Below are 14,808 nucleotides of genomic sequence, written 5' to 3'. Positions count from 1 at the left end.
TCCGAGTAGTTCCGAGTGAACTCTCAGCGATCAAATTCCTCTGATCGATATGACGTCACAATAAGCAGCATAATGTCATATTTTACTCAGAAACATGTCTATGGATATGACAAAAATGGGGATAGTTTATCTGCTGAATAGATGGAACATGTGAAATACAATTGTACAAGCAATAGTCGTCCCAGGGAACTTGATGTGACCTCTGTTTAATGGGTGCGCCACATCACCCGGCACTAGTACAGATGCGATCTTATTCAGGAAAGTATTGAAAAGTTATGCATTTCCATAATGCTTAATATATAAACCCCTTACACGGTATTTTGTAACATAAATTCCGATTCTTGGAAACAAAACAAAAAAGGGCTTTCTTTTGTGTTTCATGTGGGTTTGAAGGTACGGTTATAGCTAGCATTCCAGAAAAATAGCTTAACTTGCATAAAATTAACTATAATCGATTTTTTAAAAGAAATAGAGTAGACAATATATTGTAGATGTTATTATAAACCTGTGATTTTAGCGACACTGTTTAGTTAATTTTTTTTTTAAATTTTCAACATGTTTACTCAAAGATGTGAGCACCCGATGCTGATGAGGAGTACCCTTTTCGATAAAAAAAATCGTTAGGGTTTTTCATAGAAATAATGTACATGTAAATTACGGTGCGTTGTAAAAAATTCTTTAAATGAGCAATTTTAAAAGCATTTATTTGAAATAATTACAGTATTTATACTATAAATGGGGACAATTGCCTTTAAAGAGGCATTACAAGCTTTCAAAAAAATTATTTGTCTCAGAGAAAGGGGGGGGGGGGTTCCGACCCCTGGAACCCCCCCCCCCCTGGATCCGCCAATGTACGTGTAAATTTTCATTTGAAAATTTGATATGTCTATTTCGTAAATGCCCCACTCAATATGGAACGTCAACCCGTGCACGCACGGATCAAAGTCTAGTAGTTTTAATAATAAAGTTTTGTTCACCTGTATATAGCTAATTCGCGATCGTGTCGGTGATTCCTGCAATCTTAAAATCTTGTGCGCCAAATTTCTTAATGTTGATTTGTTCATGAAGAATGAAATTCATTCTGTTATTATATTGCACTATTGCACTGTAGTCTAGTATTTCTTTTATTTTCTTAAAACTTGCACGACAAATACACTTCGTTTACACATAGCTTATTCTGATATTATTACACCCATTTAACATGCAACGGCACCGGGATAACTTCAATCATTGATTGTTTATTCAATGTTAGAGGTCAGGAGGTCAGGAGATTTAAACTTACAACCAGGAAGTAAATTACACAAGTCTCGTATTCTCTCATTCCAATCTCGTGATCAGGGCGTCATCCACCCGATTATGGCTGAAATAACTTAAAGGTCACATTGATATACACGGTAAGTTAGAATAAGTGTATTTGTCCATATTTCATGATGTAAAGAAGTCGTATGTTTACAGTCGCTTGCGTAGGTATATTTTTTTCAAGATTATCAATTCGATCAACAATGGACAATTTTATATGTATAGATTGTTATTACTGAAGCGAAAGTAGTAGCCAATTTCAAACATAGGAACATGTACATTCACCTAGTTTGTTGTTGTTGTTTTTTTTGGTATTTTTGTTTTGCAAAAATTGTTAACTCAATTGGATCATTGATATTGCCTAGGTAGCTCAGTGGTAGTAAGCTGCAGTCTGTAGCGCCCGCGCCGGTCTGAAAGAAATTCGGACGGACGACCTGAGAGCTACAGTGCCTCCCATAGTAAAAATCTGCAATTTACAGCGCACAAAAGTTTTCGCTAGTTTTGGACTGATTAACTTTATTTTCACACAAATTTTGTGGAAAAAATTAAATTCTTCTGTCAATTTACAACTGATATCAGTACTTTACTTGCCTCAAACTTTCTCTGAAACACGCTAACCGACCTCGGAAATTGAAGTATGCTAAAATCACGTCGAGATCGAGAGTCGCCATTTTTACATGTGAACAAACTGCATCACTTCATTTACGGGGCTGGTGATTGTGTTAAAAAAAAATCAGGGGTAAGTAAAGTGTTTATATCCACAGGTGCTTGAGGACAGGATCGACCCCCCCCCCCCCTCCAAGATTATAGACCCCCGGGACTTTATTATTCTTATTTTTATTACATTATCCTTTTACGACATATCTCTAATCTAATTTATACATTCATTGCCCAAAATTACTTAAAACAAATATTTTTTTAAAAAATCAGACCCTCTGTACATATAATACAAGAAGGTTGCTAACTTCGTCTGCCAGCCGAGAGGCACTGCTGATGAATATTCGTTGAAATGTACTATGAAACTACATCTACCGGTAAAAACGGTGACCTCATGTCGTAGTCCGATAATTTCCTTCACTGAATATATGCATGCCATGCATGTGTAAATACATTTGTTAGGTAAATAGGACAATTTTCACCGACAAGTTGCAAGTTTTGAACCGATCCATCTAGAACCAACGGAAGTGAGGTTTTATTGCAAGGAAGACAACTCCGAGAGATTTATGAAATTGCATGGCAAACTCGAAAAAAGTACAAATTATAAGAAGTATGAATTTTAATCAAGCCGTGAAAACTTTTTTATCCTCTTGGGAACTGGAAAATCTAAAAGAAGGCACTAATACTGAGTGTATTACAATGGAAGACATAAAAGAGAAAATAAAAAAAATATGTTACGTGTTATCTTCCTTGCGATAAACCTTTACTTCCGTTGGACGAAGTTAGCAACCTTCTTGTATTATATGTACAGAGGGTCTGATTTTTTTCAAAAATGTTTGTTTTATGTAATTTTGGGCAATGGATGATTACATTAGATTAGAAATAAGTCATAAAAGGATAATTTAATATAAAAGAAAAATAAAGTCCAGGGGATCTATATATTGGGGCGGGGGGAGGGGGTGGAAGGGGGGGGGGGGTCAATGTCAATCCTATCCTCAAGCACCTGTGTTTATATCTGTAGTAAACTGTCTGAGAATTTTTTTTGGAATCGAATATTTGTATAGAACGTGTTCGGAAATAAATAATCAGTCCAAAACTAGTGCAATTTTTTGTGCGCCATAAATTGCAGATTTTTACTATGGGAGGCACTGTAGCTACCAGGTCGTCCATCCGAATTTTTTCAGACCGGATGCTACATACCTGCAGCTAAGTGGTAGTGCTCCTGGCTAGAGTTAAAGGGGTCCCAGTTTCGACTCCCGGTCCAGCCATATGCTTTCAGTGTATTTATATGATGATTTTTCATTTTCTATTACAATATAAACCAAATGACCAGAGTCACAAACAAGCCGCCCAACCGACAAATACAACACAAGTCCAGGAGAACCTTCCTTGGATAAATTTCTGGATCTATAAGAATAATTGACTTCTTAATGATGACCTGTTATGTACAATTTCATTTGAATTAATTTAACATTTCTCATTTCAGATGGCATTATCCGAGTCCCAAATACCACCTGACGCCCAGCATTACTTGGTTTGTGGTACTGAAGACTGTAAGAAGAACTACCAGTTTTACTGCAATGACTGTCACCACCGAATGTGTGAACAATGCAGAGATAAACATCAGAAAAATAGGAAAACCATGAACCATGAATCGGTCCCTTATAAACAACGCAAACGGCAACTTCCTATGCAGAAATGCAAGATCCACCCCACAAAAGACATAGATCTTCTCTGCGAGGAATGCCAAATTCCTCTATGCTCAAAATGTGCAACCACTAAAGAACATCGCGGTCATGTGTTTACCGACCTAGAAATGGTCTTTACCGAAAATTGTTCATCTTGTAATGCAGAAATTACTAAAATTCGAAGCTATTTTGAGCCTACTTCTCAAGATTTGAAACAGGAAATTGCAAGAGATGTTACAGAAATAAAAAAGATCATGGAAGGTATAAGAAAATCCGTGAAGGCTGAAAGTGAGGCTTTGAAAAACCTGGTAGACACAGTCACATCAGATAAAATGGAACAAGTCGACAAAATAGAACAGTCATTATTAGAAACATTAAATGGTCAAAACCAAGAAATATATGACTACATCAACTATCTCACTGATTTAGTCAGAACATTTTATGGTTATCTATCTCCCTCAAACATAGAACAATTAACATTTGCCTTCAAATCTGAAAATTTGATCATAAGACCAATACCAGAGACATCCAAACCAGTCCCACCCATATTTACTGCTGGTCAATACAGCAAGGAAGATGTTGCCAAACTACTAGGTAAAATAACTGTTCCTAACATTAAACCAGAGAACAGAAAAATAAAACCCATGGAGACTGTCTCTTCACAGTTAAAACCTACAGGGAAACAGAGAAAACAAGACTGAGAGAAATCTGACGTGAAACAAACACTGTCTCTGTCTTCCTCTGTCACCAAGGTCAGGGAGTACACAGTACCAGGTGTTGATTATGTATTTCATATATCACTGGGTAAATCAGGCAGACTCTGGGTCAGTGATGGTGATGGTAACCTTGTCCAAACAGATCTACAGGGGAATCGGCTACAGAAGATACAAACCAATGGTGAAGATGAAGGCTATCACACATACACTCAGGACGGGGATCTGATTTATACAGACAGAGACAACAAAGTCATCAATAGGATAACACCGGATAATACAATCACTAAATTCATTAAAACAAGAGACTGGGAACCACTCAGTATACACTCCTCCCACATCAACGGGGACATACTGGTGGGGATGAGGAAGGGTGGAGAAAGTAAAGTCACCAGGTACAACAAGACAGGGACAGAAATACAGAACATACAGAGAGACAACAAAGGACAGGAACTGTATCTTGAACCACACTACATCACAGAAAACATCAATGGTGATGTCTGTGTATCAGACTATAGAAAACATGCTGTAGTGGTGGTGGATAAATCAGGAAAACACAGGTTCTCCCATACAGTTCAGGGGTCAAGATTTAATCCCTATGGAATATGTACCGATGTACTCGGTCACATCCTGGTGTGTGATACATATATGTTGAGTGGCAAAGTTAATCTCCTGGATCAGGACGGTCACTTCTTGTCTCTGCTACACGCATCACAACAAGGGAATACGATTCCCCGTAGTGTGTGTGCGGATGATGAGAACAATCTCTGGGTGGGACATGGGGGCACCAACACAGTGACAGTGTACAAGTATGTACAGTGAACATTACATATCCATACAATACTTACATGTATGTATAGTGTGTATGTTGTGAGACAATGTAACAACAGCACAGTGATAGTGTACAATGACTGGTATCTACAGTGTACATTGGAGTACATATCAATCATGTAAACATGTGTATGTTAATTCGTAAATATATAGAATAATTTTATTGCTGAAAATTAAGTTAACTTTTAAATATACAGGTATTAACTGTGTTCGTTTTTAGTTAGTAGTTTATGGTATTGTTATTTTTAATTGGTGAAATAGGTTTATTAAAACACATTAACTTTTTTAAACTGACCTACACATATATTTGATCAACATATATTTGTTCAATTCAGAATCTTTAAAACAGATCTACCAAATATTTAAATCGTGTGCCAATAAATATACCCCCTTCTTGCTGCTTGTTAAGATTCTAATTATTGACAATTATGATTACCCAGAATTTTTTTTTATAAATCCGATATTCTTCAGATAATGTTTGTTTGACACCTTCTCTTGTTGTAAATTTTAAAGGAAATTGTCGGAAATTGAAATCAAATATCATCTGAAGAATATCGGAATTTTCTTGTATCACAAGTATTCTTACCCACAGTAGCTGAGAATGAAAGTATTATTATTTCACTATAAAAGTTAGTGCATAAAATTCCGAGCACTAGAGAACTTCGGCATTGAAGAGAGAGACAGACAGACAGACAGACATTGAGAGAGAAACATACACAGAGAGAGAGAGAGAGAGAGAGAGAGAGAGTTGTAATATTCTCTATGATAATTCAATATTATGAAAAAATCCCCAGTTTTTTTTCTCGAAACGCCCCTTTAAGATTGTTATTTGCGTTTGGCGGATTCTGTAATTTTTTCTGCAATAATTGCTACCTCCATAGTTATAACCCGCATGAATCATCAAAGAAATTGTTTTACTGTTGTTTACGGGAGGTCTTCTATTTGAATGTACCTTAAAAACGGCTATTGGGATAAATTTCGTTTTCTTTCATTTCTAACTATATGTAAGGAACTCAATGAACATATTTACACGGGAACTATATATAACGTAAAGCCACGAATGCATCTGCAGGTGACCAAAATCAAATGCCTTAAGTTTAACATGATTGCAGAATAAGTTATAAAGCCCGAAAAATTACTCTTTTTAAAGTTTAAGAGGCAAAACACTGTTAAATCATCGGACTGGAACCAAGTTCAAACTTGATCTGTATTTTCTAATTAATTTACCTTAAATGAAATATAAACTTGAAATATGCATCCTACACTTCAAAATTTAGAGAGTGTAAGCTACGAATTTCCAATGTTTTCCTAAGTTCAAGAGGCATAACTCTGTCAAAACCTCATCGGACCAAAAACACTGTGCCGGATAATTATGCCAGTGCCAAGGTGGCATTTTTGCACCCGCTTAAGATGCAGTTTCGGAAAAATCCATGTTTACCAAATGATAGACCATTGTCTAGAGAGTATATAACCACTTTTGTTTTTAGTGTTTTTCATCTGACAGGTGATATATTTACCTTTAAAAATTAATATCCCATCGGAAAATGATAATTCCCGTAGGAGAATTGACTCTCCTACAGGAAATATTGACTATCCTATAGGATTTTTTAAAAGTCATGTAGGAATTATATTTCCTATAGGAGAATGGTAATTCCTGTAGGAATTTGGTTCAGACATGTAGTTTTCCTAGAGGATATTAAGTTTTCCTATCGGATTTTATCAAATCCTATCGGAATTGAAATTCCTATAGGAAGTTCTTGTATTCCGATAGGAAATTTCAAATTACCTATAGGAATATTGATTTTACTATGGGAAAAATTATTTTCCTATAGGAATTTATTTTTGAAAGGTAAATGTCTTACCTGACAGGTGAGATACACTGATAACAAAGGTGGTTGTTAACTCTTTAAGCAATAGTCTATCATATGACATATTTGAATTTTTCGATATATGCAGTTTAAGCGGGTGCAAAAATGCCACCTTGGCACTGGCATAATTACATGTATCCGGCACAGTGTTCAAAACTAAATTCGAACTTAAACTGTATTTTCTTGTAAATAATCTACATATGAAACTTCAGCTTTTAGAGGCATAACTCTGTCATTATATCATCGGACCGGAACCAAATTCAGACTCAGATTGTCTATTCATAAGATACACCCATATATCAAATCTGAGTTGATCAACGATTATTGAGATTTTGATCAGAAAATGAATGATGACGGAATGACTGAAGGATGGAAGGACGGAATGACGGAACGGTGTAATACTATATGCCCCAGCCATTTAATAGCGGGGGCATACACAGGGAGCTATCATCGTGCTATTTCTTTTTACCAAAAATAAAACGGAAACATGCACGTAGCATCGTTTTTGAAAGTGGGAGGGGGGGGGGGGTGCAGACTCATCGAAAAAAATCTTGACCAAAAAAAGGGGGGGGGGGTTATTTTCCAAAAATCCCAATCCGTGTGTGTGTGTGTGTGTGGGGGGGGGGGGGGGGTAGTAGTATACCTTTTAACTTCAATGTCACTGATTATTTTCTTATTTTCAAATCAATTTTATACATGGTCCCATAAAAGTGGGGGGCCAACTACATGTTAATTCAATTTTTTGTATGTAAATTTAAGAAAAATCTTTGCTCCAGTTCATATCTTTAGTCGTTCTTTAGATGTTTCGTGGACAAATTTTCATACATACATATATACATGTAATTTAGCAATGGGACCGAATTAAAAAAAAAATAAATAAATAAAATTCATACTGGAACGTTTTAGCCCTGAAACTCTCAAAGGAATTCATTTTCTAGAAATCCCAGCACAAATTTTATGTGAAATTGTAAAATAAAATCATACAGCAGTTCCCATAATAAATCTACACTCTAAAAGTACATGTCTCTATTAACATAATTATCCATTGGCAAGTTATTACTCGTTTTTACAATGGTGTATCATTTGACCTATTTTGTGTTGTTTACCTGTAATAAATAATCTCACCTGGATTTACAGTGTCGGTCGGTAATACCTGATAGATTGGTAAATACTCTCAGTAGTTCAAATAGGTCGACCTAACTTATATAATTTTATGGAATTACGTTTGTTTTATACATACCATTTTGTGTTTTTGCATAAAATTGGTCAAAAAATCTGATATCGGACAGGAGGGGATTCAGGAAAATATTATAGTTATGTTGCCTAATCTAAAATTTGCATATCTAAACAAGTCCAATCGAATTTTTAACTAAAATTTTTATTTCAATATTAATAGATTTACAGTATGAAATATTAAAGATTTCTATTTGTCTATTTCTTGTTTTAATCAAAAACAAGTAAACATTAAAAATATATAATAATTCATTCCATTTTAAATGAGTTTGTGCTTGTTTATATTTATCATAGACATCGCTAAAATTTTGTAATCATTGAAATAAGTTTATATAACTATTGGATAAACTTTAAATACTTGCGATACATTACCATCCAGTTTTCATAATGAAATATTTTCTGAGATAAAAATTTTAAAACTGTCTGTCGCATTCAAGCAAAAATCCTCCATATATGAAATCATTGCATTCGAAAGTAAAACAAATTTTAAAAAAGTAACATACAGTATATAAATTTTCATAAAAACGAATACCAAGCACACTAAAAGAACGTTCTTCTGTATATATAATTGTAAATATTAAGGGCAAACTTTATGTGTAGAATTAATGTTTATATTAAGATTTTTCACTTGCGTTTGAACGTTCGTGCTAATACTAAGTGTAATGTTTCTATTTATTTGTGATTGGACCGTGCTAATAAACCGGATATTACGCCCATTGAAAACCTTGATCAATAGTTTCTACGTTTAAAAGAAAATGGCAACCTTTGAAAACAAACTCATTTAACAACAAAAAAAACCCTCAATCCGGAAAAAATCAAAAATACTTAGAAACCAACGCCTTGGCGAGATTTCTTTGAGAGCGATTTTCTGACACTGGTCAATGAACTACAGAATCCATTTGTTACTTTAACCGTTGGTTCCATCTCCAAAAGAATCAAAGACAGGGAAAAGCAGGGTCCCTTTATTTAGCGTGATTGGGTGAATGAAACAGATGAATGTGTGTCTTTACCGCAATCTGATGGCGATTAGAAACTCGTTACAAAGTCGAAGTGGCAATTTTCACGGACCAGCTTGAGCCACAGCGGGGGTCACTGGCAAGTCCCTGCGTAGATTTATGACCCCCCTCCGCAACATTCCCCCTCCCCTCAATCTTTATATGATGAGAGATGACCCGTTAGAAGATACACTTGCTGAATAGGACACGAATTAAACAGTAGTAACCGATCTCTATATATCAGTATAGAAAAAAATAAGATGACAGAAAGTACGGAAAAGGATATACCTGCTTTTATCGTCGAAGATGTCCATTTACCTGTTGATCTAACAATAGCCGATAAAGAAGAAAGCGAGAAAAAAGAAAAAGGAACCAAAAAGTTTGACAAACTCAAACTTTCAGAGGAAGAAATCGAGGAGAGGCGACGCTCAGCGAACTACATGGAACGCCGCCGCATGAAGAAAATGTCGTCTGCCCTGGCGGATCTGCGAAAGTGCATCCCCCAACAATACCATTTGTATCATCGACGAATGTCTAAAATACGGACTATTAGACTTGCCATTGCTTACATTAAAGCCCTAAAAGATATTCTGTTAAAAGACGACCAAAGACGCCAACTTGTCGCTATGTCATCACGGTCATCTTTTTCTCATGCCGGTATGCGACTTCCTCATGAACCGTTTTCTCCGATAAGCAGCAGCATGATCATCGCCACATATGCCGCTCACGGAGCTCAAGTTCGAAAGCGACAGCTTATGTTTTCCCCGGATCTCCGTTTCCAGGAAGTTCCCGAACCTCGTTTCCAGACGCCCAGAGTCCCTCGCCATTCTGTCTACCAAACACCCGTCAATAATCCTATTTATGGACAGTCATTTTTCCGGACCCCGGGGTTGAATAAAACTGCCCCGGAACACACAATATCTTCCCCGGAGGAGGAAGTAAAACAGGTCGTAATAGCCGGTTATACGGTATTCCATAACGAGGAAGATGGAGCCTCCTGTCCGATCGGAGCCTCTCGGAGTTCTTCCTGTAGATACGTCACGGAGGGATTTGACGCTACCAGAGGACGACGGGGCCAGGGATCAATTATGATCAGTATGTAATAGTTTGTGGGATTTTGTTCATGAATAAATATAACTATATACATTAAATGTAAGGTATATTTAAGATGTGATTGCAAACATTTAATTTTTTTTCAAAAATTTAATTCATAGTTAAGGCCGATGGGAAATATGTACTGTATTAAATTTTAAAGCTGCAATAAACATGTCCTAGTTACCTTGCTTCTTGTACATTTAATTAAAGTTGAATTATCGATAGGCACTATACTCGCCCGCGCGATTTGGAACGCATAACTTAATCTTCGAATAAATCTAGGGGTAAATAAAAGATGAAAACAATAGAACGCATAACTTTATCATCGAATTAATCTATGGGTAAATGGAAAAAAAAACCAATAGAACGCATAACTTAATCTTCGAATTAATCTAGGGGTAAATGGAAAAAAAAAAGATAGAAAGTTTTAAAATTCTTAAAATGTTACGTATTTTTTCCTTGGCAGTCTTAAACTCGTAAATGTGATTAAAATAGATTAAAACTTACATCAAAATTAAATTGTATTCTTGATGAATTATTATATTATTATAATAAATGGTATTCTTAGAGCAAATCCAAGCCCCCTTCAATCAAAAAAAGATAAATCTGTAAAATCTGTTTGTCCATGAAACACACTCATTTCTTTACGCTGTGTTTGCATATGACAACTGCAAATAAATTTACATAATGTTTCCGTCAGGTTAAAAATTGTACATTCTCAGAAGGGATTAATTAAAAATAAATGCATCGGAATTGCTGTTTCCAACCTGTACATGTTCATGTATATTGTACAGTCAATGATCTAAAAGATCAATTAAACTTTAAACCAAGTCTAACTTGTGCATTATGAATCGGAATCATTTTTGCTTTGATAATTCTGACCCGAATAATCTATTTCAAAAGTTTTTAAAAAACTTCCGTTTCTGAAAAATCACACAAGAATAAAAAATATAGTTGTGTAATCCGAAGTTGTATGGCGTGAGTTAAAAGTAAACGAATGAGTAATGGAATATACTCTGTACATGCATGTAAGGTCAAGTCATCCTAATGTTAATGTTATCCTAAATTATCCTAATGTACATACACTTCTTATCCATAAATAATCAATCTTATAATTTTGTTTACACATTTTCTAAAAAGTTTTATACAATGTTAAAATTTTTTTAATAAATTGATTAATGAAATATTCCATCATTATTCAAAACATTAACCCCCCCCCCCCTGTTTCTCTAAATTTAATTCAAAAGCGATCCCATACAGTCAATGTGATAAAAAGAAACTACTGCGATAAATCATCTTCGCTAGCCAAGGGTTTCTGACCCGTGAGAAGCGGTGCGGATCAGAAACCCTTGGCTAGCGAAGATGGCGATAAATAAGAGAATTTTGTTTGATATTAAGATATTTTCTATCAGTATTAATATTGAATTAGTCCGCATTTCTAAAGGGGTATTTCCGTCGATTAGAATAACCTCTAATTGTTTCATAGGACGTGCGAGATCTCGCACAATACCGCGATATCATCAGAAAAACATGGCACCTAAGCGACTAACGACCGATGATTCGGTAACACGACAGGGTGCCAGCATCCGCTAGTAGAGTTTAGAGATGAATATCAAACGCTAATTAACACTCATTAACAATTAGCACAACATCAAATAAAGAAGAAATCAGCGTCGTGTCAGATCCTTGGCAAATTTATAAATTTTAGATTTTCCTGGAATTGAATAACCTCTGTAGTCCAATGACTGCATTGACGTTTTATGTGTTGTTAAACCTGAAGTTTTTTTTGTATTTTTAGAACACCGAAGATGTACGCATTTGCAGATACTTGACAGTGCTATAGGACCAAGTCAAAGAGGATGGAATTTTCAAATGTTTACTTTTTCTAACTTCAAAATAAAACTGTTTTATATAAATAATGTCAAACTATCAATTGCCTTCTTTTTGTTTATTCAAAGAGATTGTCTCAAAAGCTACAAATACATGTAAAAGTATGCGTGCATATACATGTATACATACATGTATACTTTGATAGTCAAATAGAATCAAATTGATATTTGAGCACTGATTATCTTTCGTGCGGCAATTTAAGGCGGCTCACTACACCTTGAAATATTTTCTGAAATCAGCAGAAAATTACTTCATTATTTGCGGTTTGGAAACCCAGTACTTTTTTTTTTTTTTTATCTTTTTGGGGATTCTGAGATTGCGCTTGATCTATCAAACATGAAATTAGTAACTATTTAGTAACTATATAAATGTAATAAGCAAGCTGTGTGCAAAATAGGAAAGAATAGGCAATACGCGCGGATCCAGAAAATGTTTTCGGGGAAATATTTGTGTTTGCCGGGGGAGGGGATTCAAGGCCTTTCTCCGGTTAATTTACAATGTGAACTTAATTATTTTAACCTCCAATGGAGGACAGGGGGGGGGGGCACAGATCCGCCCACCCATGTGCAACCAATCAACGACATCAGACAATGCATTGCTTTATTCATTTCCAGTAAATAAATTACTTTATATAACACATCTTACTATCTAAAAAACATGCTGATATGCACGCATTCTTAGACTTATATAATCTTGCAGATCGAAAATCTCTGAAATTGGTATCCATCTTCATGATGATTTCGAATTAAGACACTGACAAATCGTAAATGATGTTGTTTATATTTGCAAGTAACTCGGTATCGGTGGGGGGGGGGGGGATTATCTTGTCAATTACTGAGACTGGAGATCGTTTTATCTTCTTGAAAAGTATGAACAATTCTTTTTAGCTTAAAAATTTATTAACAACGCTATCACCTTCCTAATATACGTTTGCACTCAGAAGTATCACACACAAATATATTTTTGTGTGTCATCAGAGACAAGAAATCATATTGATGCAGGGGTCAAATAGGCCTCAGAAATATAATTGTTGTATGAATCATCATTGGTAGTTTTATATACATAAAAAACACACCACAAAGAAGACAATAAAGAGTTGGTTGTACTAGTTTTTATAATAGATTTTGATATATATTTAGCAACACGTTTTGAAGTTTAACATTTTAATATTATTAAGAATCGAGTTCGTTACTGTTTCTACATGTAACGGTTATTGTATGACCATTGCCATAGTATGAAGTAATGGAGAACACATTGATTTGTCCATTATTCGAATACAAAGTTCAACTCATCAATTCTCTTGGAGATTACTGTGGAATCATTAGAATTCGTAGTGGCTCAATTTTCGTTGTATTCGTGGAAAACCCTCGTCCACGAATTAACATCCTCCACGAAAACAAATTATAATATATTTTGTTTACCTATTGAAACTGAAAACTGACGCATCCACGAAATTACATCCCCACGAATAAGCAAAAATCCCATGATCCACGAAAATTGGCCCCAACGATTTTAAATGAGTTAACGGTATTTATTTCATACCATTTTGATTTTTAATTTGTTGGGTTGCATTGAATTTAAACTTAGTGCATTAGTTTAAATGATTTCAAGGGACCACATAATAAAATTGAAATAGATTAATATTTAAAAGAAACATGCAAGATCGTGCTCATTCGGGATAATCTGCACATTTTAAAGTAAAAAAGTAAGCCGAAAATTTGTTTTACTAAATGGAATTATAAGTCTTGTCTACACTTTAGTTTATGAAGATAATCATCGTTATCAAATTGCACAATTTTCTCAAACGAATCAAAAAATAAATCAGGTTAGCTCAAATTTTCAGGCCAATTCAAATTTTCAGTTTTTTCATATTTTTGCCTAAATAATTGATAAGGATGTCATTTCATGATATTATCCTACCAGATTTCTAATGGAAATATAATAAATACACACACAAAACCATTTTATTTGACGCAGCATATAAAAATTTAAATATATCATTTAAATAGAATTTCATATCATTCAAATCTTTATTATTTCATGTGTTTAGTACGTCCCCTATACCGAAACATTGTTTTGAAGAATATATATAAAAAACTCCGAAATTTTCCGAATAGAAATGGCCGAGTAGTTACGATTGACGACAGTCTATGACCTACTATACATTTACGAGTAAAAACAAAAAATATGTAATATTTAAAAGGCATAAAACATTGTTCTACATGTAAATTTATTTTATTTATTATAAATTATTATTAATTTATTATATTTTTTTTAAATTATAAAAATCGTAGTATATATGAACTGTAGCATAAGGTTTTTTTCCAAGGTCAATATATTTTAAAAAACAAAAACAATCTTACGAATTAATCACATATCAAACATGAAGGTTTTACAAATAATTGCCTGAAAAGGTGCCATTAATCACGAGTTTAACTAAATACAATTACCGTCACGTGCAGAGTACATGCGTTCGAATAATATATTTGATTTGTTTATTACGGGCCGCCAGGAGGCGGTCCCTCTTTTGATATACATT

At 34.6% G+C, this 14,808-nt stretch overlaps 3 protein-coding genes across 3 annotated transcripts in view; all 3 read left to right on the top strand.

Annotated features, from left to right (window-relative positions):
* LOC117682423 (RING finger protein 207-like) overlaps positions 1-5,584 on the top strand; it is a 39,033-nt gene extending 33,449 nt beyond the window's left edge. Inside the window, exon 5 of the mRNA XM_066082334.1 lies at positions 3,443-5,584. Coding sequence (XP_065938406.1) covers positions 3,443-4,345 — 903 coding nt within the window. The 3' untranslated portion in view covers positions 4,346-5,584. The remainder of the gene's footprint in view (positions 1-3,442) is intronic.
* LOC117682418 (tripartite motif-containing protein 3-like) overlaps positions 1,228-14,808 on the top strand; it is a 35,633-nt gene continuing 22,052 nt past the window's right edge. Inside the window, exon 1 of the mRNA XM_066082328.1 lies at positions 1,228-1,394. The gene's annotated coding sequence lies outside the window, so the exon portion shown is untranslated. The remainder of the gene's footprint in view (positions 1,395-14,808) is intronic.
* Positions 9,477-10,387, top strand: LOC136275058 (pancreas transcription factor 1 subunit alpha-like). The gene has a single exon (XM_066083336.1). The coding sequence runs from the start codon at positions 9,545-9,547 to the stop codon at positions 10,385-10,387; it is 843 nt and encodes a 280-aa protein (XP_065939408.1). The 5' UTR covers positions 9,477-9,544.

Source organism: Magallana gigas, chromosome 4 (assembly GCF_963853765.1).
Source record: "Magallana gigas chromosome 4, xbMagGiga1.1, whole genome shotgun sequence".
NCBI classification, from domain to species: Eukaryota; Metazoa; Mollusca; class Bivalvia; order Ostreida; family Ostreidae; genus Magallana; species Magallana gigas.
Note: the sequence above shows the minus strand (reverse complement) of the source record. Positions and strands in the feature narration are given on the sequence as shown.

Excerpts from the sequence above, each read along its gene's own strand:
- LOC136275058 (XM_066083336.1), top strand. The coding sequence starts at position 9,545 with ATGACAGAAAGTACGGAAAAGGATATACCTGCTTTTATCGTCGAAGAT.